This window comes from Chanodichthys erythropterus, chromosome 18 (genome assembly GCF_024489055.1).
Source record: "Chanodichthys erythropterus isolate Z2021 chromosome 18, ASM2448905v1, whole genome shotgun sequence".
Lineage (NCBI taxonomy): Eukaryota > Metazoa > Chordata > Actinopteri > Cypriniformes > Xenocyprididae > Chanodichthys > Chanodichthys erythropterus.
Window position 1 is genome coordinate 20,343,210 of NC_090238.1, and position 26,141 is coordinate 20,369,350.

General features: G+C 37.6%; 1 protein-coding gene across 1 annotated transcript in view; it reads left to right on the forward strand.

The window, feature by feature from the left end:
* The first annotated feature begins 1,300 nt into the window (after window positions 1–1,300).
* The window catches only part of rasgrp3 (RAS guanyl releasing protein 3 (calcium and DAG-regulated)), a 46,748-nt gene continuing 21,907 nt past the window's right edge, over window positions 1,301–26,141 (forward strand). The window contains exons 1-4 of the mRNA XM_067366689.1: window positions 1,301–1,482; window positions 21,897–22,125; window positions 25,427–25,529; window positions 25,924–25,986. Coding sequence (XP_067222790.1) covers window positions 22,056–22,125; window positions 25,427–25,529; window positions 25,924–25,986 — 236 coding nt within the window. The 5' untranslated portion in view covers window positions 1,301–1,482; window positions 21,897–22,055. The remainder of the gene's footprint in view (window positions 1,483–21,896; window positions 22,126–25,426; window positions 25,530–25,923; window positions 25,987–26,141) is intronic.

Below are 26,141 nucleotides of genomic sequence, written 5' to 3' on the forward strand. Positions count from 1 at the left end.
GAACATTTCTTTCTGAATGAGTGCAGGGTGATGTTTATAGTGCCGCGCGGGGACCAGTCCATTTTTTTTTCTTCCAAATTAAGCTGATTATGCTGATTATTCAGGCCCCACCCACACTTTTAGATGCCCACCCATCATCAAATTTCCTCATCCTTCACTGTTTGTACAGAAATAAGGATGCGGTGTGTTGTTGAAAAGACTGTGTAACGGTTTCATATTTAGATAGCCGAACTGCTTTCTCTGGGTCTGCAGCAGCGCAAACCAAAATTTCAATGTTCCTGTGTGATTTTGTCAAAGATTTTGTCAGAGGCGAATCGGTGTCGTTTAGGAATTTGGTTTAGGAATTTGGAATGCGTATGTGTATTCCAAGTAGGCTATGTGATTTCTGCGTGATTAGGAACTGGAAATATAAACACTATTTCTTAGAATACGCCCCTCCGTCTGCCATTGGTCGAACAAACATATAACCACGCCCCCAATCCATGCCATTGGTCTGTCAACTAAGACAGGTCGCTAAAATAAAGGGACAATTTTGCCTTGCAAAAGAGACATGTTTAGCTATAGTTTTCGAGAAAGTTAACTTCTGAACAGCTCACTTACAATTGTCACTGTATATTAATCTGCGATAGGATATTATTAAGTAAGTATTTTACCACCAAAAATGTTACATACTTAAGCTTTTATATTACTGTGATATTGTGATGTTTGTTTTGTTGCTAGGCTTACATTGTAATGGATCATACAATAAGTATCCACAGATTTATTTTATTTGATGAGTTGTGGTGATTATGACCCTGATATAAATAAACCAACCTTTATTCATTTCGTACATAGTAATACCATCTGATGTACCACATAAATATGAAGGTACAAATACCAGTACCAATGCATATAGTATGTATGAAATTTATACATATTATAGGTGTATTGGTATTGGTATTTCTACCATTGTATTGTGAATAAATGTATACACATTTTACAGTGTATAGTACTTCTTTTTAAACTGCTGATTATTATTTGCCAAGATAAGATGAAGGGCAATCCAGCAAGGATGCTTTCTGCTGCTTGTAATTGTGTGTGTGTGTGTGTGTGTGTGTGTGTGTGAGAGAGAGAGAGAGAAGTGGAGCGGGAAGAAAGGTACAGAATGATTGTTTGATGGAGCGAAAAGAGAGAGAGAGCGAAGGGAAGTGAGGGGTGGGACTGAGTGAAAGAGGAGTGGAAGTGAAGGGGAGGGCCAGAGAAAGCGAAGGGAGGAGAGAGGCAGCATGCATCTGTGTGGGGTCAGTATCACATGCTTGGCTCTTGCACACCACACTGTTGTTGATTGTGTGCGCTTTGATCTCACTGAACAGTGCATCTGACATGCAGTGTGCTCTTTCTGTCTTTCTTTCTTCTTAAGGGAGGCATGGACTTGCAGAGACCTATGCTGCATGATTCACACCTATGCTGAGTCAAAAGAGCTCCAGTGATTTCCACTGGCAGGTAAGATCTCTTTCTTTTCATCACATTACAGACTGTCATTCGTATTTAAAGCCAGTGGTTCAGTGGTTATACACAAACTAAAGATAAACTTTGACATGTTGGTTTAATTGTGCAGTTTACACACTGAAATGTGTGTGGTCTGTAGTCAGATGGTGTTATTGTGATCATCTGAAGAGTTACAGAAGGACACTTTACACTCTCAGCGCAAACATGTTGCAGTCGGAGAGATTTGACAGAGGAATTCCAAGGTCGCAAACTTTTCTTGTGCTGTATCGTGTTGTGTTGTCTCTTGTGCAGTGTGTTTGTGTGATAATAGTATACGAGGCAGTGAGCGAAACATTAATATTCATTGGTCAGTCCTGATGGTCAGTGTAGTAAGATAGTAGGTCAGTCTGATCATCATGTTTTGCATAGAGTACACTGGTGTGATTTTGTGAATGCGTATAAAATGGTTAGATTGTGTGTATGTTGTTTTGTTTTAGCTTTGGGGATGAGGAAATATTTTTCTATAATCTAAAATTTATATATATATATATATATATATATATATATATATATATAATTTTGTACTTTTAGGGTTTTGTAATTTCTTTTAGGGTTATTACAGTTTGTGTTAGTCGTGTTGTGTATCTCCTTAAAACATATTTATTTGAATTTATGGATGTGTAATAACCTATACACACAATTTCCTGCATTGACCTGGACTTAAAATTATTATAATTAAGTCATTTTTGTCATTGTACAATATGTATGTGTGCCTGTGTATGTGTGAGAGAGAATTAACATAATGCTGACTTTAGTCAGTTCACAACTTCACATTGCAGTCTGCTTAGATGTTGTATTGCAAATGTTGTAGTAGTTTCAACTTTTGTTCATAAGTCACAGGGACGATCGTGGCCCAAGGACATCTACGTTCCCTCTGAATCTCACTCGCACACACTGACTCTTTCTTTCGAACACATACACACATGCTTTCTCTCTTTCGGTTGATCTCAGTAGCTCATTCTCACTGGTTTTATTAACCATGTCCGTGTTTCCCGCTAATGCATTAATGGAAAAATCACAGTCATCGTTTCATCAAGTTTTCCATGAAGCTAACTGCTGAGAATAGGTCATGTATATCCCAGCATTAACCTGTGGTTTTTAACCTGTTGCTTGTAGAGGCCCAATTTAGAGTTGGCTACAGGTCTAGTGTCTCTGTAAATTACTATATTTGACAAATGTGACCCTGGACCACAAAACCAGCCATAAGTCGCACAGGTATATTTGCAGAAATAGACAACAATACACTGTATGGGTCAAAATTATCGATTTTTCTTTTATGCCAAAAATCATTAGGATATTAAGTAAAAATCATGTTCCATTAAGATATTTTGTAAATTTCCTACTGTAAATATGCTAAAAATGTATTTTTGTGAGTGGATATGCATTGCTTAGGACTTCATTTGGACAACTTTATAGGTGATTTTCTAAAAAATTTGATTTTTTGGCACCCTCAGATTCCAGATTTTCAAATCATACATCAATGGAAAGATTATTTATTCAGCTTTCAGATTACATATAAATCTCAATTTCAAAAAATTGACCCTTATGACTGGTTTTGTGGTCTAGGGTCACAAATAAACAAAACTTGTTTGGGGACAAAATGAGCCGAACTCCACTAAATCTGACAAAACCTCTCTTTGGTGACATCTAGGGACTCAAAGGTCTAAATCATTTTTTTATGTCATTAAATACAGTAAATAATAAAAAGTTATTATAATTATTTTATATAAAAACAATAGAAATCTCATGTTCGTCAATATTTAGATGCTTGGTAATGAAGGTAATAAAGGAATCTTATTTTTGTTTTTTTCATCCCTTTGCTCAGTGTGCTGATAATCTGTGGGTTGGATCAGCCAATAGTAATATTTAAGCTCTGTTAACACACAAGCGCTGAACACACACACTCATTGACAGAACTGTTGTTTCTGCAGTTACACAGAGTCTCTGACAGCAAGTGCAGGAAGGTGTCTGTAACATGGATGGTCCTTGCTCATTGTCTCACCCCACTACCTTACTGTCTCTCATATGCTGTCTCATTTTTTTTTTCTCACACTGCCAATGGACTCTGTCTATCTCTATACCGTCGCACTTATCAGTATTATTTGCAGTGTGATTGTGAGCCATAGCTCCTGTTTCCAGTAAAATGGCAGGCTATTTATAGAGCAAGAGTGTTGATGTGTGTTTGTGCCCTGCTGCGTATGTGCTCGCATGTCTGCGTTCTGTCCATATCAGAGTGATTCTGGACTTGCTTTGCAAAATATATTGACATTCAAAGTTTTTCATTTGCTGATACAACCAATATGTGTGTTTTTTTAGAGTGACATGATAGTGGCTGTTTTCTACTAAATGTAAACACACATTTTAGTCCGTTTAGAGAAATTCTTTTTTTATTGGTTTAAGTCAGTGCAAATTGCTGTTTGCAAAACATTTTTCTGTTTAAATGTTACTTTATGTACCAGAATAGAACAAAACCATATGCTCACTTGCTAAAGCAGTGCTTTAATTGCTATTTAGCTATTAGTTAACATTATCCAATAGCCCACACGGCCTGCATTACGTCAGCGGAAAAAAGAAAAATAGTTTCTATGAAGGGGTAGGTTATATTTTTGATTAAAGCGATTGAAAAGAGAACTTTTTTTATTTATCTGGAACAACATGCACCAGTGAACATTCACAATACAAGGAAATAGGGTCAATTTTGATTTCCTCAATATTCCACTCTATAGGCTTCCTCTTTCTAACTAGAAATGAGGTACCTAAATTCACACACTTTCTACAATTGAACCGGATGGCAGTGAGTTACAGCTAAAAGCACTTAACTCCCATCAAAAGTCTTTTCTGTCCTGCTGACCTCACATCAGAAACCGTTTGATTCGACTTATCCTGGATCAGTCTTTCAGTAGCTCTATTTCAGCTGTCCTCGATTCGGTCAAACGTTACTGCCTATGTCATGTTGTACAAGCATAATGCAGTGCTTTATTTATGCAAAGTGCAACTGTAACATTTCCTCATATTCAAACAGCATGCATGAATTCACTCAATCACACATTAGCTATTGCTTTCATGAGGGTCTCAAAATGTCACACGGTCTAAACACGAGCTACCTCATCGTAAAGACGCAAGTGAAGTTTTTATCAAAAGTCTTTGCACCGTGTAATATTACCCAAGACTTTCATAGCATTTGAGAAAAGTTACATGGAAGTGTTTTGTAAGTGTGAAGCCTGGATAAATGTGTTAGTCATGATTACAGAACAAAACAGTCCTACTGTGAACATTTCACTTGGACGTTTCAAAGAATTTCTAAGAATGTTTCTTTGAAATCCAAGTAAATGTTTGGTAAATGGGATTCTTAGACAAGAGCGTCATGGTTTCATCAGAGATATGACCTGAAATCGTCCACTGATTTTCATGTGACACAAACCTCAGCCACATACCAATCATCAAAAGAGGCTATAAACTTAAATAATTCAGTCTTTTCAGGGTGATGGAATGTCAGTACTTCATGAAGAGATTTCAGTCGTTTTGTGTACTGACACAGCACACATCAGTAACAATAGCCTAATGCTAACGTTCATGTAGTTTAAAACAAACACTGAGAGAGTGTGAAACAAACTGTGTTGGCGGAGCAGGATATGTGCTCATTATTTGTGTTTAGCCGGTTCTTTTTTAGGCTTGAGGAGACGAAACAAGATGGTCTGCATCCCCTTTGAATGAACAGGAAGGAGGACAGAAAAACAGCTGCTAGTGTCACACTCACACACACAATGCACATGCACGCTTAGAAAGAAAGAGAAAGAGGAAGGACAAGGGTCCTTCAATGTAGCTATGGCCCACTTTGTCATATGATGATGAAGATTCGTTGATGACGTGAAATCAGGGTTGTGTTCTGCCAGAATATTGATATTAAGGCTGGAATTCAGTTATAAAAATAAAAAAAAGCTCGGCCTTCTATTGTACTGCCAAATTTAGCATTAATAAAATACTGAAGTTCTCAGATATGTATCAACTTTGTCCCAAATGTTTCTCCTGTTCCTTAGGTAAAATAAAAACAGCAACAAATGAGTATTGAGTGGTAAAATGTATGTGATTTATAAAATCAAATCATGTGGTTTTGGATGAATTTGATGAGAAATCTTGGCAAAACTTGCAGGTGTTGAGACAGTGTTGATAAAGCACTTTTCTAAACCTCCAGTAATTTGATATATCTATTTCTCAGGAGAAAATTCTGTGTGAGAAAGACATGCTCCAGTGTAAAATTGTGTTTTTGGACATATTATTTGAAGTACTATATAAATAACCTTTCAGTACCTTTGTATCTATGTCAAAGCACCATGCTATGATCTGATACCACTATCTTACGTTTTGTAAAAGTGCCTAAATTGTAAATCCACATGAGCGGAGAAGGGGTTCTTAAATTCTTTCATCATAATGTTTAATTTCATTTAATGATCCACTCTGGTCCTGAACACAGCTGAGAGTTATAAATGTATCTCACTGTAATTTAGTCTTGAGGTAAGAGATTTGATCATTCAGTGGTTCTGCAAGACTCACCTGAAACTCGAGTTAAATTCAGTTGCATGTTTAGTGTTACCAAGCCATTACTTGTGCAAAGCTCTTCCGTTCTGAAACTTGTCTTCACCCCTGTACTGTTGCGTACACAAACCACAGACAGATCGAAGAGCTCGTACCTCACCCAGACCCACTAAAACAGTCCAAACGGGGAGATGGGAAAGTGTAAGCATTCGCAGGGCATACTTGACGGGCTTCAGGGTGGGTGATCTTAACTGTGAGTAATTCCTGCCCGTAAATATCGGCAATTGAATGACAGCCTGCTGGGTGGGAAGTCCTATTGTCTTTGAATAAATTCTCCTCGCTATGGTAACCAGAGGGGCTCGTCCCCTCAAAGAATGGAAGCTGGAAAAATAGGCTCTGAATTTTTGTACGTGGTAGTCATATTAACTATATCTGGCACTCATTTGAAAAGTGGGCCTTTGAAACAAAAGAGAGAGTAGAGAATTGGGATGGTCTATTGTTTGACCACACCGTTAATGTCCCTCGCTTTTGTTCAGGCTGAGAGTTTGATGTATTCCCAATTGTTTTGTCACTCTCAATTGAGATCAGATCAAGGTCAGGCTGTTTATTAAAGCTATAGTTACTTGGGTTTGATTATTTTTGGGGAGGCGGAAACCACGTGACGCAGATCCACTGTGTGTCTATGACATCCTGTTCAAAAGCCACTGACTGGAAAAAACAACCTGCCTTTATTTAACCCTCAGTAGCGAGGAGAAAGAAAGACAGTAATGATAACACTCCTGACTATTGTCTCTCGCTCATAATCTTTTTCTTTCCCTCGCACCCCCTTTCGCACACAAAAGGACAGATTGGTGGTCACCACCACCCCTCCCGTGAGTGTATTGTGACGGGGTTCCTGTGTGCCGGGCTTCAGTTTACGGTGTGTTTGGGAGTATTTTTAGCCTGGCACAGGGACGCCTGCTACACAGACAGGAAAAAGGCCAGAATAGAAGGAAGTCCATTCGCCTTTTAGACAAACAATCCCTTCATCTGCATCAGTGAACTGTGGGAGAGAGAGAGAGAGAGGCAGAGAGAATGAATATTTCTCACATTCTCTAGTGCCACATGGTGTTCGCAGACCTTCTCGCAGAATTTCACAATGTTGGGGTCCAGAGATCTAACTCATGATATTCGCTGTCTCATTATTACAGAAATTATTCACTTCCCCTTTCTCTCTGCATATATAATGTTAGTAAAAAGTTTTAGTTGTAAACAGTTCATCTTTTCATTGCATTCCAAATGTATAAGCCAGAGAAACAATTCAATTCAAATTTATTTGTAGTGCTTTTTTAAATAATAATAAATATTGTTCAAAATATTGCACAGTAAACTTTGAGAGCCCTAGAAATACATTTATATATATATTATATATATAAATATAAACCCCTGGTTCATAAGACAAACAAGAAAACACTATATTTGCCATCATTGATCTTATCAATCTTAAATTTTAGTTGCATTGTATTACTGTATTTCATAACCCATCTGTCATGTGCTGCAGTTACCAAAAGCTATATGAAGACTTCGGATGTGCCATTTCAAATTTTCTTCTAAAATTATCATTTTTATCAAGCTCGTATGTTTATTTTCAGTTATTTCTCTTTAATGGCAATGAAAAGGACCTATTAATTGCCATTAAAGCGAAATTACTGAACATAAACACACAAGCTTAATAAAAATCCTCTTTTTAGAAGAAATGTTTTCATGGCACTTAGAGGCTTTTGCATCTAAAGTCTTCATATATTCAGTAACATATTCCTCCCTTTTATCCAGATTTTGGATTGTGAGGGAAAGCAGTTGCGAAGGCCAGATGCATTCCAGACTTTAGACTTAGTTATAATTTTGGTACTTTTCAAATGTGTCATCATGAAATATCTGAGTTTGTCTAGTTCCTCATCAGGTCAGATCGTCCTCCTATCTTAAAGAGATGTCAAAATGGACCAGTCATGTTCTGATTTTACATTAACTTTTAAGTGGGTTAACATCAGCATGGCTCTTTAAAAATGGATGGTGTTGGGGAAGTTTCAGCTCAGTGTGCGGAACAAGTGACACGCACTGCTTTATGAATTATACACATCTTTTGTTCCTCTGGATAATTACTTTGTTTTAGCATTTTCATATGACAATTTCACACAGACTCTAGTTCCTGCATGGTCCCTTTGCAGCGTGTGGCAGGATGTTAGCAGCTCTGTTTCAGAAAGAGACTTGTTCCTTTTTAAGTTGTAAGCATGAATGCTATACCTTCCAGTGCTGGAGAGTACCTGACTAAAAGTATGATACTACCTTTTTTAGTAGCGTGAAAGTAGTTACACTGGTTTCAGACTAGTCTATTTGTAGTGTTCCTGTAGCTCAAACAATAGAGCGCTGCGCTAGCAACACCAAGGTCATGGTTATGATTGAGTTCAGATGAATGTATATGCCTCTTTGAATAAAAGCATCTTTCAAATTCATTGATGTAAAAATAAATGTCTAGCTTTTCCAGTAACAAGCTACTTTTTCCAACAAGTTGCAGTGGAGCATGTTTAAATATCACATTGAAAATGAACAAGCTGAGGCAATAATCAAGTATGCTATATCCTACATTTTGTTAGTTTTACTTGTTCACAGTTTAATGCTGTCACTCTAATTGAAATTCCCACTCTTTTTGTCAAATAAATACTGCTGTGGTTTCTGCATAGCGGACATTTTGTTTGTAGCATGTGTAGCTAAAAGGCTAATTTTTTGTACTGTTGTTTGAAGGGATAGTTCTGTTTATTATTTACTCACCCTCATGTTGTTCTAAGCCAGTATGACTTTATTTTCTCTGTGGAACATAAAATATTATCAGAAATGTTTCAGTCAGTGGTAACCAAAAGTGTTTTGTTATCGACATTCAAGACTCAAGTGTAAATGATGACAGAATTATCATTTTTGGGTGAACTGTCCTTTTAACTACTTTAAATTATGAGTAGCTTGTAGTTTGGGAAGTCGAGTTTCAAAGTAGCTTTGCAAACACTGCTACCTTCTTATCTTCATCTATTCAAAACCCTATAATTAATGTACTGACAGGATGATTTGTGGTTCAAAATTTGACTGAAAGATGTAAATCTCAATAGTACACAGGTTGGGACCCTGATTTGATTTGGAGCTGCTGGTGGTGTTGTGTTTTGGGTTTACTGGGTTTATCTGTAGTAAATCAGGCTTTATAGAGCGACTGTCAGAGATAATCGGCTGTTGTCTCTGTGGGCTGAAGCTTTAGATGACCGTTTGATAATGAGGTTGTGGAGAGGTAACTCATTTACTGATTGCAGGTCTCTGGCATTGTGTGAATGGTTCATTTGAGCAAGATGGGTGTGTGTCTTTGTGTATGTGTTTGTGTGCATGAGAGCTTTCTTTCTGCGTGTGTGAATGTGCTTGTTTGCGTGCATCTATGCGTGTTCGGTCTTTGTTTTCTGTATTAGCAGTGGAAACTCTGAGAAAGCACTAAATGTGTGAGTATAATGTGTGACAGTTCTGTTCTGGAACATCAAAATGTCTTTCTGAATATTACTGATCACACTGATGTCAGAGAAGAGAGACCAATCAAATTCTTTTTGTGTTGGTCAGGTCAGTAAAGGTTTTGTAAGGGCACTCTACATCAGTTTTAAAGCAATTCAAAATGTAATTGTTACATACTGTAGAAGGAGTTCACATGATTATTAGTCCATGTCCATTTCTTAACCAAATTAACCAAATTACGGACAGAGGTCTAGACCCGGATTAAATCCAAATTATTATTTTTTTAATTCTCGTAATATACTCTTTACTTTTAAATGTTTGAAGAAAATAAGAAATGTGACTTGAGCAGCAAATCAGCATATTAGAATCTTTTCTGAAGGATCATTTGTCACTGTAGACTAGAGTAATGATGCTGAATAAATTTAACAGGAATACATTTAAATATACTCTATTTAAAATATATCACTGTTTTTCTGTATTCTGTATCTTCTGTTTTAATCAAATAAATACAGCCTTGATGAGCGTAAGTGACTTCTTTAAAAAACATTATAAAATCACAAACTTTTGATTGCATTTTTCTCCACAGAAAACTGGAGACCCAAAAGCAGCATTATACCACTAAAAGGTGCATTTCAATGCAACACAGAACTGGCTTAAATATATTTAAACAGGAGTCGCAATCACAGGAAAGTAATCATTTCAAAGATTTCATTTGGTCCATTCAACCAGGTTTACTTACTGTAACTCAGCCAGTGATTGTTAATATTCAATTGAGGTACTCATTGTAATCAAATGCTGCATCTGTTTTTAATGATTGGTTTTTGTATCTTTTTGTTATTTGTGATTATATATGAGACAAAGCAGTAGTCTTGGGTATACTTTCAGCCTTATTGTAAAACATGGTATAGTTGCCACCTTGAAAATTTACAATGAATATTCCTGGCAATTGATAGCCATACAACATATTGAATAATGTACAAGTATGTTATGATTGCTCAACTTTTTGTAACTTTCTCTCTATGATTACTTGATATTTTTCTCCTGTACTTTAAAAATAAATGGTAAAAAGGACAAAAATACAGAATTAATGCTATTTGTAAAAGAAATGCCTGCGTTGAGGTTAAATGGCCTCCATCAGTCTTAAAGGATTAGTTCACTTTAAAATGAAAATTATCCCAAGCTTTATTCCCCCTCAAGCCATCCAGGTGTATATGACTTTCTTCTTTCTGATGAACACCATGGTGGGAGTTATATTAATAAATATCCAGATGCATCCAAGCTTTATAATGGCAGTGAATGGAACCAATGAGTATGAAGCTCAAGAAAGTGCATCCATCCATCATAAACATATACTCCACACGGCTCCGGGGGTATAATAAATAATAAAATACTCATATTTAACAAGTTACAAAGTAAAATACCGCCTTCTGTATTCAACTTACAAAAAAATCGTAACTGACATTGTGTCATTTTAAAGTGAACTAATCCTATTATGCCTTTTTCAAATATTACCTTTCATGTAGTTTGTAATATATTGCTGTTTGTGTGTATGTATAAGGTCTGTTTTAGTTTTAGATCAAAGTTCTTGACAAATAAAGATGTTGATTGCGTTTAAATGCATCCTCATAATGTGACTATAATGGGATTTTGGCACTATTGCGATTAAACTTTACCTCATGTAAATGCAATACTTCGATCAAATGGATGCGATTAAGCTCATAATCATAGTAATGTTGTTCATACAACTTCATGAATAAACTCCATGACATTATTCTGAAGTTTTCTTTTCTCTAAATCGCTAAACTCTGTCAACACAACTCTTTTGATCCATATCTTCATCTAGACGGCACGAAGAACAATGATGCAACAGCAAAAAGATTTCATTGTTCATCAGGGCGTCAAATAATATCCAGTACATCCATAAAAATGTATTTTGAATTTGATGAGTAGATTAAAACAATAGCTGGTAACATGCATACTGTATCTGAGTGTGGTATAGCAATACTAATAGCAATGATAATTGCATGTAAACTAGAGTTCTGCTCGTGTCATGTGAATATTTTACTGCAATTAAGACCTTACTCTGATTATGAGAAATAATCGCATTATTGGTACACATGTAAACGTATTGTATCCAAAAAGAAAGAAATGATTCTGAAATGCCAAAAAAGTCAGCAATTCCATCTTACTTTTCTGTTACATACATACGTAACTTTGTAACTTTGACCCTCCCTCAAACACTGCTGAAGCCGAGGCCTTGAAGAGTTTGGTTTGTGTTGTTGACATGTCGAACTATTTTTAGCACTGCAAATTCACTTTGCTTGCACTTCAAAAGGATGAGGACACACGCTGAAATTGATACGGAAAAACTGACGCCATAGTCCCTTTTCATATCACGGTGTATCAAATGCTTAAGAAGCCTCTGGAGCTGAAATTAAGATATGGTAATATGCGTTTTGTTTTCCAATCACAACAGACTAGGGATGCACCAAAATGAAAATTCTGGGCCAAAACCAAAACAGAAAATTGTGGACGCAATTGGCCAAAAACCAAAACCAAAAATGCTTTTGAAAAATTATTTCTTATTTTAAATTAGCTTTTTTTTTTGTATAATTGTATTAATATTAGACTTTTTAATGAAATTGAATCATTTGAATGATATTGAATAAAAAAAAATACAAGCCCATAAAATAGCCACACTTTTATTGAAAGTAACACTAAAATTGGACAGAAAATATTAGGCTAAATATCAATATATTATCCTTTATTGCGACTAATCAGATTTAACAGATTTTTTTTTTTGACCAATTATGCAAAGAATGTATAGTCCTATAAAGCTATTATCATGTTATTACCATACTAGGCTACTATATAGAAATTTCATGAAATTTCCTATTATTTGAGCAGACTTTGCTTTTCCGATGAGAATGACCGATACATGAGTGGAGCGTTTGCATGGGCTTGTGAGCAACTGAGCTCCACACACGCATAGAGTGGAATATTGAAGGGAGCATCACCGTGCAGTAATGCCATTTTCGGCCAATAATTTTCGGCGGCCACAATTTTGTTGCATCCCTACAACAGACTTTGCCATCTGACCAATCAGAGAAGAGTAGACTCGTGGAAAGGAGGGCTTTAGAGAGACTGAATCTTTGAACTAACCGTTTTCAGACTCTTTGAGAAGTAAAAGGTGTTTTGACCTTGGATGCATGTAAACCTATTGTAGGAGACCTCCAAAACAAAATTAAGAACCTTTAAAGGGGGGTATCACACACAGTTTCTGACAGCCTCATGTTAATCTTGACTTCCTATAGTAGTGCATCCTTCATATCTCCGAAAAGTCTTTCGTTTTATCATATTTATAAAAGATACATAAGCTGTACTGAGTCTTTCCGAAAACAGACGAGCTCCTGGAGGCGTGCCGTGTGAGCGGAGCTAAAGAGTGACGAGGATGCGCAGCTTTTGCGTAGCGATCATCTGCAAGATATCAATGGTCAGCTAAACAAATGTATTTAAACACACAATACACCATCGTATTATACATGGATAACTTTTGAATCACTATAATGAATATAGTCTATAGCAGTGTTTCTCAACTCCAGTCCTTGGGACCCACTGCTCTGCACATTTTGTATGTATCCCTTATTTAACACACCTGATTTAGATCATCAGCTCACTAGGAGAGTCTGCATGAACTGAATTGAGTGTGTCAGATAAGAGAGACATACAAAATGTGCAGAGCAGTGGGTCCCAAGGACTGGAGTTGAGAACCACTGGTCTATAGTGAATGATGAATAATGAATTTATGAATTCACTACATTCGTGTTTTGTTTAGATTATATGCACTTAGGCGCCTGTTTCCAACAAAACAGACATCTGAAGCAGTTTTACTCACCACCTGTGGTTCCGACTCATGACTGGGATCATTTTTGCTATGAACGCTCGAACGTCCTGATATTGCTGAGTTAGATGCGTTCCTGGGTCAACATATTTTGTTGATCCTGGAACAACATTCTAGTCTGAAAATTTAGTCTTAACCCTATTCCTACCTCTAAACTTAACCCTACCCATAAGTTATCCCAAAGATCAGATGGAAATGATAGATGAATAACACTAATGTAGAAGCACCAATTCATGATTTTAAGCCTAAACTTGAGATAATCTGTAAACTTGTCCCTCAAATCTGATTGGTTGATTAGAATGTTGTTCCAGGATCAACAAAAATGTTGACCCAGGAACATGTTGAACTCCGCAATATCAGGTTATTCTGAATGCTCCATCTTTCAGTTTCAAACGATCTGTAAATCCAGCGTAGAACTGGGCCTTGTTTATAAAACCATAAGCGCCGATCCTGAGGGCTTGAGAAGCCACAGAAAAACACGAGATATTAATTTTAACCAATAAAAAAGTGATTGCAACTATCAGACACCACTTTATCCTTATTAATTTAAGGTGGTTTCTATGGTTATTTTTATGACAAATATTGAGAGCGCATCAATGTAATGCGTGAGCACAAATCTCTCAGCTCCACTTAACGCTGGGTTCTTTGGGAAGCAAGGTTATCTTTCCCTCACAACCAAAAACACACTTCTTTGGTAATATTGTTGATTTCGTGGTCTAAATACAAAGTGACAAATCTTTCTCGAGCAAGTCCTGTGCAGCGCTGCCGAACGAAGCGTGTTGATGGGCGTGCTCTTGCTCTCTCGCTCTGGTCGATGTGTGCGCGCGTGCACTTTGAAACTTTGGCCATGTTTAGCATGAGACTCTTTAACAGTGTAAATAAGTCAGAATACATGAAATAGCATTAGATCACCCCTTTAAAATAGCATAATAGGGGCATAATAAGTCCCATAGAAATATTGATATGCTTGACTTCTGTGACCTTGAAGGTCAGTGGGAGGAGTCTGTGCTTTGAACAGCTGCAGTCCATTTCACTGAGAACCCAATGACTTCATCTCTATACACACACAGATGTAGAGGGCAGCTGTTTCTCTCTGGCTGCCAGAGACACAGACATCTGCTGTATCTGCTTTTTACCCAGACATTCAGTCCTCCTTGTCCTACCTCTTTTCACATCATATTTATAATTTTTTTCACTCGAAGTTCTGTTTTCTATGTATCGTAGTGACAAAAAGAGCCATCCAAATTGTCCCAGTGCTGTAATATTAAAGCACTAACACTGTATTTTTTTGTTTTTCGTTTTCTTGTTCTCTTTTCACTTTTTATTCATTTTGTCTCTTCTATCTGAGTTCTCAGATCTCATCTTCACTCTCTCTTTCTCATTATCTCTTTCTCACTCTTTCGCATTTGTATTCATCTTGTCCCCTGTTAATGTTCTGAGCCCTTCTGTCACTCTGATTGGCTGTGATGTTCTGTCATATGGCTGTCTGATGTGCGTTGGTGTTTACAAACAGGCGTGGAGGACAGTGGGATAGTGTCAGTCAGCTGATCGCAGTCTGTTCCTGCTAGAGAGGAGTCCTCCATTCCTTATAAACCACAGCAGCTTTTGGAAGTTATGCTTGACCCTTCAGATTTGCACCGCTGTCCTTAGTGTGAAGATTTAGGGTAAGTGAATAAAGGAAACGTGAGTCTTTGGCTCTTTGGTTCTTACGTGAGATTTCTAAAAAGCATCTCTGATCTGTGCTCACTCTGTATGCCGTTGACATCATCATATTCATCACATTCAACTTCTGAGTCCTTGTGTTTTCTCAATGAGTAATTCTCTCGCTCTCTGTTTTGCTCTGATATTTGAGAGCTTCTTCAGTGCTTCTGCATTTATGAGAGTATTAAATGGTTTTTGGGTCTTCATCTGTGGCAGTTTATTCCAGTCTTGTGCTATTAAAAATAGCATTACAGCTTTTTTTTACATTTAAAGAGAGCATTAAATAACTTGATGACCACATTATTCTTTCCTGTGTTGATGTGTTTCCTATTGAAATCAAAAATTTGGGTGGGACATATTGGGTATTTTGTGCCCTTTTTTTTTTTTTTAAAGGTTAGTAGGCTTTAGTTTCTTCATGGTCATAAACATAATTTGTTACAAAGGCAGGTGGTAATATGGGGCAGGGCATTCTCTTTCTAGAAAGCATTTAAATGGACAAAAATATGTGTAGTGCAGGATGTAACGCAGATGGCTGGTACAAAGCGCACTACGGCCGAGATTATCAGAGCAAGCAGTCCTTTAATAAATCTAAACGGCACAGGAAAACACAGAAAAAGGGAACAGGTAACACAACCACGTAACATAAATAATACAGGACAAAGAACTTAGGAAATTTAGGACTTAAATAGACAGGTGATGATTAAAGTAACTTACGCGCAATCTCAATGAATTATCATGGAAACAAACTAGCAAAGGGAACACAGGCAAAACAGAACACAGAGAAAATTAAACTAAAACAGAACTACATATGACATTACACCCCCCTCCCGGAAGGCTTGCCCTCATGGTGTAACAGTCCAACTGAGGATGAGGATGAGGATGGCTCTGGAGGAGGGTGCAGAGCTGGCAGAGGATAGGGAGCCAGAGATGATGACAAAGGGAAAGTCCAGCGTAGCGAAAATGGTAGGCGATGCCAGGGAGTCTGGCAGAAACCCAGGGTCCAGCCAGGACGATTCCCCACGGCGGGGTCGAGGGAGGGACGAGTCATGGTCGAGATCTCCTCTACGAAGCCATGGGGTGGACGGATGGATACAGAGCCGAGGGGAAGGGAGTCCAGACTGCAGACGGAGAGCAGATGGCCCACAATGACACCACAGTCTTCGGAGGCCGCAGCAGAGCCGTAGTGACAACCCCCCGAGGTGGAACCAGGTGCAGCAGGAGTGACTGAGGGCCAAGGTGGAGCCGGAGGGAGGGCGGATCCAGATGGAGCAAAAAAAAATGTCTCGCAATTCCATGGAACAGGTGAGGTAACTTAAGTCTGATGGGCCCAGGTGGAGCCAAGGGAGGGAGAAGCCAAGTTGGAGGAGTCAGGGTGATGGGCTGAGTAGGAGTGATCGGAACAGTGGCTTGAGACTGAGCCGAGGGGTCCACTTGCCTGGTAGGAGCTGGATGAATGAAAACCAGAAGTGAATCCATGCCACAGACGGGAGGCAGAGGAGGAGTACACAAGGACCAACGGGAGACAGCTGAGACTGGGCAGAGGAACTGGCAGCAGCAGCTCGCCCTCAGTAGCGGGAGTGTGGGCTCCAATCCATACCCTCAAACTCCACAAGGATTCCCTGGGCGACTCGTTGTGTTGCCGGCTCACACACCTGGTCAGACTGTAGTCAAGGCTCAGGATCAGGGGCGATGTGTGACTAAGTACTTGTAGTAGGCTCTGGCTCATTCATCGTAGCAGGCTCATTTCCTCCGTCTGCAGTGGGCTCTGGCATCACATCCGTGGAGCGGGATGGTGGCTGGCTGTTCTCTGGGTCATGGGCTATAAAGGAAAGTCCTCCGTTCTGGAGCATCCAGCCCAAATACTCCAGCATTTTCAGGAAGGAGGAGATGGTGCGCTGCTGGTGAGACCATATTTTAATTATACTCAGTTTGAGGGTCCTGTATTCTGTAACGTGGATGGCTGGTATAAAGTATATGATGACCAACATTTTCACAGTGAATAGTCCTTTAATAAATAAATCCAAATGGCACAGGAGAACTCAGGGAACAGGCAACACAACCACATAACATAAGCAATACCAGACAAAGAACTAAGGAAAACTCAGGGCTTAAATAGACACATGATGATTAAAGTAACTTAGGAACACTTTCAAACTCAATGAATTACCATGGAAACACAGGCAAAACAGGAACAGAACACAGAGAAAATGAAACCAATGAATGTTGAAAACAATTATGCTGCTTAATATTTTTGTGAAAACCGTGATACATTTTTCTCAGGATTCCTTAATAAATAGAAAGTTCAAAACAACTGTACTTTTTAATGCATCCTTAGTGAATACAAGTATTAAAATGTATGGACTCCCAACTTTTGAACAGTATTGTAAATGAACAAAAGCCATCGATTTTGAATGTGTTGTCTTTATTTTGCCTCAACTGAAAGTGACCAATTTGTTTATTGTCATTGTTAGAAAGAAAAAAAAGCTGCTTAAAAGTCTGCATTTGCCTATAGTTACCACAAACCTAAAAGGGTCAAAATCTGTTTTAAAGGCATTTAATATAAGAAATATAGGGAAAAAGTCTAATTTAATCAAATATTGACTCAGGTTGGGAGCTTAAGGGATACTTGTGCAAAAATAATGCTGAAGAAGGATATGAAAAAGAGGAACACAGAGAGATGCAGTTCTCTTTGCAGAAATTTGAGAGTGTAATTTCTTAATCTGTTATGTGCATCAAAATTTATGAACTGAAACTTAGTGTGTAGAAACTAAATTTGCTGACAGTAATAGTAATTCACTACTAAATAATTAATAACATATAATGTAGCAATGTAGTTTATTATTGCATAGAGCTTGAGTCATAAATATCTCATATTTGGCTTCATGTAATGGTTGTGTAACTGATGTCTCTGTATGTGCTGGTCTGGATGAGGCGAGTCAGGACAGGTTCCAGCCGTCAGCACTCAAACTCACAGATGAGAGGGGTGAAAATTAGATTGAGATATTTATAACCACAGCTCTGGTCCCTTCATCTCTGCGGTCAGGGATCTCTTTTGGGTGCAGGTGTACTTTAAAATGCATTTCATGTGGATCAGGGTGGAAATATCTGATGTTTCCACAGCTATTTTGCACGTTTCATGTAGATTCCATCATCTGAAGTCATACTCTCTGTCACCCCCACACTTAAAGGGGGTCATTTATGACATCATGAGTGGCCATCTCCAAGACAACGGCAATGAGTTATTGACAGTGGCGCAAGTACCTCACTTGCCATTGAATCTCACACATGGTTTGTCACATGACTGTTTTACTTCAAAGATTAGGATGCCAACTAAAGGTCCCACAAGATTTATCTGACCCTTCTCCCATCACAAGCAGCTGCTTAACCTCTGTGAACATTTGTTGTTGTTGTTGTTATGGCTGGAGCTGATTTCCAGTGTTTGTATTTTGAAGGTTAGTTTGTTGATGATCTTTTAGATAGCAGCTTTTCTGATCTTCACTGCAATAAAAATAAACCCAAATCTAAAATTAACACAGGAACACACACTTTCCCTGCCTGTTTTGATTGCACAGATAAATGACACAGGAAAAAAAACACACGTCATCCGGAAAAGTGATGTACACATCACAACATAAGACAAAAAAAAAACAAAACAACCCAAGAGAGGAGACAGGTTTAGTGGCAGTGTGAAGGGCTAGTTATCCTTTACGTGTGGACAAGGGCAGTTCATAAGCACTAATGAGTTAAGACTCTATTAAGTTATGTAAGCTCAAATCAGGTAGTGTACGTCCAGCTCTGTGGGCCAGAATGATGTCATGCCATCTGTGTGCAATCGTGATCTGTGATGTAGCGTCATGCAAACAGTGCTCCCGCGAGAGAGATGAAATATTGATAGCTGCCACGGGGAGTTCATAGAAGAATAAAGCAGTCAAACAATTCAACCTTAACACAGGCCCGTCTCCTGCTGTCATGTGAAGAGAAGGGTTAGAGTCAAAGGAAAGAAATACAGATGACACTTTATGGTGTCATTGCTACAAATCCCATGTTGTGTTTGTTTGATTGTGTGTTTGTTTTTTTGTGGGCTTTATTAAACATGTTAGATAAACTATTTACTAACATGAACCTAGCAAGGGTAGTAGCTAGCAGCTAACCGAATAATTTTAATGACTAAATACCTAATATTCAACTATTGTTTTTAAGCACAACCTTGTTGATGCAAATAAATAAATAAATATACGCTGCCCTCCAAAAGTGAGTGAGGTTTGGACAATATTGGCATGAATCCTTTTTAATTTGTGATAATTTTGCACTGATAAGGGACAACACAAACTACGAAACTATAAACTATAAATGGTTTATACATAGAAAAAGCTTAAATTTTCGATTCATCAAAATTAGCAGCTCTCTGACCTAAACTGGGTTCTGATTGGTTCATTGTATTCTAAACTTAATTGACAATCAATTGTTGAAGCTATTAAAGTGTGCTGACCCCAAAATATCTTTTACAAACCTGGGCCAAGTTTAAACCAGGAACCAGGCATCACAAAGGGCATGTCTGACTTTGACATGTACAGTGTCCTCCGCAAATATTGGCACCCTTAGTAAATATGAGCAAAGGCGGCTGTGAAAATAAATGTTTATCTTTTTGATCTTTCATTAAAAAAAATCACAGAATTCTAACCTTTCATTGAAGGAAAAGAATTGATAATGGGTGGAAAAACTCATTATGAAATAAATGTTTTTATTCTAGTTCATGTTGGCCACAATAATTGGCACCCAATTATTGCAATGTCCTTTTCCCAAGATAACAGCTCTGAGTCTTCTTCTATAATGCCTGATGACACCTGAGGAGAGATCAGAGACCATTCCTTCATACATAATCTCTATAGATCCTTCAGATTCCCAGCTGCATGTTGGTGGTGCTTCTCTTCAGTTCACTCCACTCATTTTCTTTAGGTTTCAGGTCAGGGAACTGGGATGGCCATGGCAGAAACTTCATTTCGTGCTCAGTGACACATTTTTGTGTTGGTTTTGATGTTTGTTTTGGATCATTGTCCTGATGGACGATCCAACCACTGCCCATTATTGGATTTCTAGCAGAAGTGGTCAGGTTGTGATTTTTTATCTGCTGGTATTTGCTAGAATCCATGATACCATGTATCTGAACAAGATGTCCAGGACCTCCAGCAGAAAAATAGGCTCACAGCATTAAAGATCCAGCAGCATATTTAACCGTGGACATGGGGTACTTTTTATCCATGTGTGCACCAAACCCATCTGGTGGGTTTGCTGCCAAAAAGCTATTTTTTTTTAGTTTCATCTTACCACAGAAGCCGGTCCCATTTGAAGTTCCAGTCTTGTCTGACAACTGAATATGCTGGAGTTTGTTTTTGGATGAGCAAAGAAGGATTTTTCTTGAAACCCTGCCAAACAACTTGTGGGGATGTAGGTGCTGTTTGGTAATTTTTTTAGGCTTTCTGAGACTCAACTAATTTCTGCAATTCTCCAGCTATGATCCTTGAAGAGTCTTTGGCCACTCAAAATTTCCTCCTCACCGCACATTAGGACGATTTAGACACATGTCCTCTTCCAGGCAGATTTGTAACATCTTTAGTTGATTGAAAGTTCTTAATTATTTCCCTGATGGTGGAAATGGTTTACACATATTTGTACTCCTGCGGAACAGGAAGTCATTGGTGCACAATTTCATGCTCCTAGTCACACTGGTGTGCTAAAAAATGTAAATGTGAATGGGAATATACTTCAGAGATATTTTACTCAGAAGAATTTCTAGGGATGCCAATAATTGTGGCAAACATGTATTGGAGAAAAACATTTATTTCATAATGAGCTTTTCCCCCCCATTTTCAATTCTTTTCCTTCAATAAAAGGTTAGAATTTTGTGAATTTTTTGAATGAAAGATCAAAAAGATAAACAATGCAGATTTTTTTTCACAGCCGACTTTGCTCATATTTACTAAGGGTGCCAATATTTGTGGAGGGCAATGTATATATTGCATTATTATGTAATCAAAATGAAAATTATTAATGCTGGTCTTCAATGATAATGTCAAGTTACTTTAATGTATTTGCACCAAAAAATTATAAGGATTTATGCTGATATCATCCAAAACCACACTTTGCCAGAGGTGTTTCCAAACCTTTGGAGGGCAGTGTATAAATAAAAACTATCTTTCTCTTACTAAGTGATATATTAATTTAGAATAAATTCTGAATTATATATTTATATATATATTTATATTATTATGTATTTCTATAATGTAATTATTTATTATATTTAATATCATTTTTTAAATATAAATACATTTTTTATGTTTTCATTTTAATTATTTTGTTTTTTGAAAAAATAACATATCTCATATAAAATGAATGTAAAACTAAATGTATCATACTAAGTTTGACCACCTGAGGTTGATGATCAACATTTTCTAAGGGTTACGCACTTGACTATGATTTGATGATGATTTGTTGAAAAAGATTTTTTTAAAAAAACTCCACGTCAGAGTTTTATGACCTGTTTTGTACTGCATTCATAGAAAGTGTGAAAAAGACTAAGATTGGTCTTACAATCTTCATAGCAAGAGGTTCATTCACTATCAAGCCCCTCGGTGTAAGCATGTGAAAGGCTTCATAAAATATTTCTGTAACTTTTTTTTTCTTTCTCAAATTATTGACAGTGTTTTGTTTGTTTCTGCAGTGAGGCACAGAGTCAACCATTCTTCTGCTGAGCACATTGAGCACATTTAAAGGAGAGGAGACGTGGAAGAGAGGAGGAAAGAAGAGAGAGAGAGAGACAGTGGCCTGCCTAATGGCAGAGAGCTGGATGTCCCAGTGAGGTCAGGTCGGACGGGAGGTCATGGGGTCGTTTACGCTGGGGAAGGCTGCTTCCCTGGAGCTACTGCTGGATGCCTGCATTCATGCATTTGGTGAGTGAATACTAAAATGGCAAAACTATCATTTTGTACATTATTGTATACAAACTATCTGCTAGTGCATCAAATACCAATAGATTTGCTCTGTTGCTAGATCTTACATTTATTCATTAATTTATCATATTAATCTCCATAAATCACCACTGTTATTGGTCACAGTTGATGGCATTGTGGCTTACTTTGTGTGTGATTATTGACCACTGTTTGCTTAATCACAGACAGTTGCTGATAACTATCCTTAAAATGAATGAACATATTAAAGGATTAGTTCACTTTAAAATGAAAATTACCCCAAGCTTTATTCACCTTCAAGCCATCCTAGGTGTATGACTTTCTTCTTTCTGATGAACACAATCAGAGAAATATTAATAAAAATCCTGACGCATCCAAGCTTTATAATGGCAGTGAACGGGGGCAACGAGTTTGAAGCTCAAGAAAAATATCCATATTTAACAAGTTATAAAGTAAAATATCTAGCTTCCACAAAATCACCTTCCTTATTCAATAGACCCTTTTCACATTTCTGGGTTTCTCAGAAGTGGAAGTCGTCATAGTTGGGTAAAATTCTATGGCAGTGAATGAGAGAATACATTAAATATATTTTTTGTGTTCACATGTTCTCAAATAGCAAAAGAAAAACTCAACAACAGTGTTTTCACAATTTTCATCAAAAAGATGAAAAAAAAAAACAGCGAGAGATTGATAATGGCAGGTAGGAGAGAGAAAGATGTAAACTTTACCATCACTCCCATAGTCGCTGCATTAGAAACACCCTCACAGCAGTGTTTACTGTTTTTTTTTTTTTTTTTTGTAATTTGATGAAAAGGTAATACAATACTAATTATAGTGTTATAAATGTACATACATTTAAAAAAAAAAAAAAAGAAAATATAAAAAACGGAAAAAGTGTAATTGTCGTTGCGTCAGTTGCGCTTTCTTCGTAAGTTTAACACGGAAGGCGTAGGATGTAACGTAAGTGTTTTGAACTGCAAGAGGCATTACACTTTCTTCATAAGCTGAATATGGAAGGCGGTCTGGCGAAAGCTAGATATTTTACTTCATAACTTGTTAAATATTAATATTTTTCTTACACAAACGATTCAGAAGGCCCTTATTAAAGCCCCCCAACCCCCCGGCCCCTTTCTTCAGCTTCATACTTGTTGGTCCCATTCACTGCCATTATAAAGCTTGGATACGTCAGGATATTTTGCATCAGGGGTGGTTCAGTGGTTTTTTTCTAGGCTTGATTGTGTTTTTGGGGCACCATTTAACATGTCTTAATGCTTTGTTTTTTTTAAAAAAGCCGTAGTTTTATATATTTTACCTTTATTCTACACCTCTGTATCCAATGTCATATGAACGGCTCGTTTGACTTCCTGCTTCTATGAAGCCAGTCCCTCTGAAATACGCAATGTGCTCAGATTGGTTAGCTGGCCCAGTGTATCCAGAGCCATCGTGATTCGCTGAAGCATCCGGAAACGCCACACCCCTTACCATTTTAGTTGTTACCTGTTATGTGGGCTTCGGTAAAAATGTAAATAATGGCGTCTATATTGCTGTATCAAATTGAGCCTGAATCAGACCCAGGTGAAGAGGGTAAAGCAGGGACGTTAAAGACATTTATGAATGGTATTTCATTTAGTATTTGTGTCAAAGTGTTTAGATGTGCTGTCACTACTGTTTATTAGCTTTCAATATACAGTTTCATGCTGATTAAAGCTTTACTGTAGCCGAATACATGACTGAGTAGTCGCATTTTTGTAAAGGTATCGTTTAATTTATAGCATGAATAACTGTTTGTCTATGAACAGAGAAGTTTGTTGGTGTTTGTAGAATTTAGCTAACTGGCTAGCAAAGCAAAAACACGTTGGTCTTTGTTTACATCCCTGATGCAACCAAAAAATAGCAACAGAACTAACATTATACGTTTAAAAGACATGTACAAACAATAAAACTTACTAACAGTTTGAAGCCAATAAACATCAGCTTCAGCTTTTAAAGTGGGAACTGCTTCATCTTTCAGTAATAGCCTTTGTGCTAATCCAGCATTGAACTCGTGTAGATTCTGGAAGCTGTCTTTAATGGCACATCCAGTGTAGAAAATATCAGATTATAATGGGTTCTATTATCTTTTGACGGTGTACACAACTCTATCATTATGCCACGCCAGATGACCTCATCCACTTTGTTGTGTGTTCCCGGGGCGTGTTTTGCAGGGTTTATGATGTCACCAACCCGGGAAGAAGCTCGGTGTAGTCCAAACTGGTCGTTTTTGTAGGCATTAAACTGCCATAACTTTAAAAGACAATGGGCCCTATTTTAACGATCTAAACGCAAAGTGTAAAGCGCATGGCGCAGGTGTACTCAGGGCGTGTCCAAATCCACTTTTGCTATTTTAACGACGGAAAAACGGTCCGTGCGCCGGGGCCCATTTTTGAAATGGGTTGTCCCTATTCTCTTAATGAGTAATGGGTGTAACGTTCAATAAACCAATCAGAGTGTCATCTCCCATTCCCTTTAAGAGCGAGATGCGCTCGCGCCATGGCGGATTGCTATTTACATGGTGGAATTTGTTGGCGGAAAAGCTGAACGCTTTTCAAGCGAAGAAACCGATCTGCTCGTGCGCGACGTTTAGTTAGAAGGTAAACGAAGTTACATTTTTATATTTATGTAGCCTACACAATAATATTCTTTTACACTGTAATCCTTTTGTTTTTAATATTTGGCATGTTTGTGTGATGCGCATCCCTGTGTGTAATAAGCAAAGTCGACGCGCCCAGAGGCGCAGTTTCTATCCAACGCGCTCTAACAAAAAAATATGTGAAATAGCATTGAACCACCCCTTTAATATAACTCTGATTGTGTTCATCAGTAAGAAGAAAGTCATGTACACCTAGAATGGCTTGAGGGTGAGTAAAGCTTGGGGGAATTTTCAGTTTAAAGTGAACTAATCCTTTAATGACTGAAATTGATCATTGTCATAGTCTTTTATAATTCCCATTACTCCTCATAATAATTACTGATCTTGTTATTAATCCATATCATTGATTGTTTACTGATTATCTTTATATCAAATTTTTCTCATATCTATATCATACTGTATCTCATATCATACGTATATTTTTAAGCTGCTATTCTTAAATCTGCTATATACAAAAAAAGTGTTTCTCTTTCTCCATTATTCACATTGTGTTTTTTCTCAAAGTATATTATTATTGAATTTGGTATATAATATATCTATATTTCTTATAATATAATATTTATCCCTCTTCCTGACTGTCTCTCTCTGTTATAGATGATGAAGGAGAGCTGCATGAAAATCAGCTCCCTCGAACCCTTCTGCTGATGCATCGCTGGTATGTGTCCTCCACCGAGCTCGCTGGGAAACTTCTGATTATATATCCTGTGGCAATCCAGTATGAGCGTGTGTGTGGTTTGTGTGTGATGTTTCAGTAGATATTTGTTTATAAGGCTGTGTGGTGTTAGATCGCTCAGTAGATACCAAGTGGCATCTCTAAGGAAATGATGCTAGTCCAAGCATTTCTTAGTCATAATTGCAATCAGTTTAAACCCAAGAAACCTCTTTTTGTGAGTTTTTACGTAAAAGTGTGCATCAGCTACTTTCATGTAAAAACTCTTTTAACTTTCACTGTTTTACGTAAGTAAGTAAATGTCACTTGAATTCATGTTCATTCATTCATTCATTGCATAGCTGTATAGCTCTGTGTGCATACTGTATGTGCATATCTATTTATTCTCTAGCATGTTTAATTCTCCTTGACTCTCTATCACGTATCGTGACTGTCGGGGAGATGACTGCCAGCGGACACGACTGAAGATCTGTTATTTAATGAGGTAAATAAAAACAGCTTCCGTTAAACATGATAAACAACCCCTTTATTCCCCATTAGCTTCCCCTTCAGAAGAATTTAAGGTGTTTATTTGCATTGCTAGGCAACAACCCGTGGCAGAACATATCGTGAGGAGGCTATTATTTAGTGTTTTCGTTT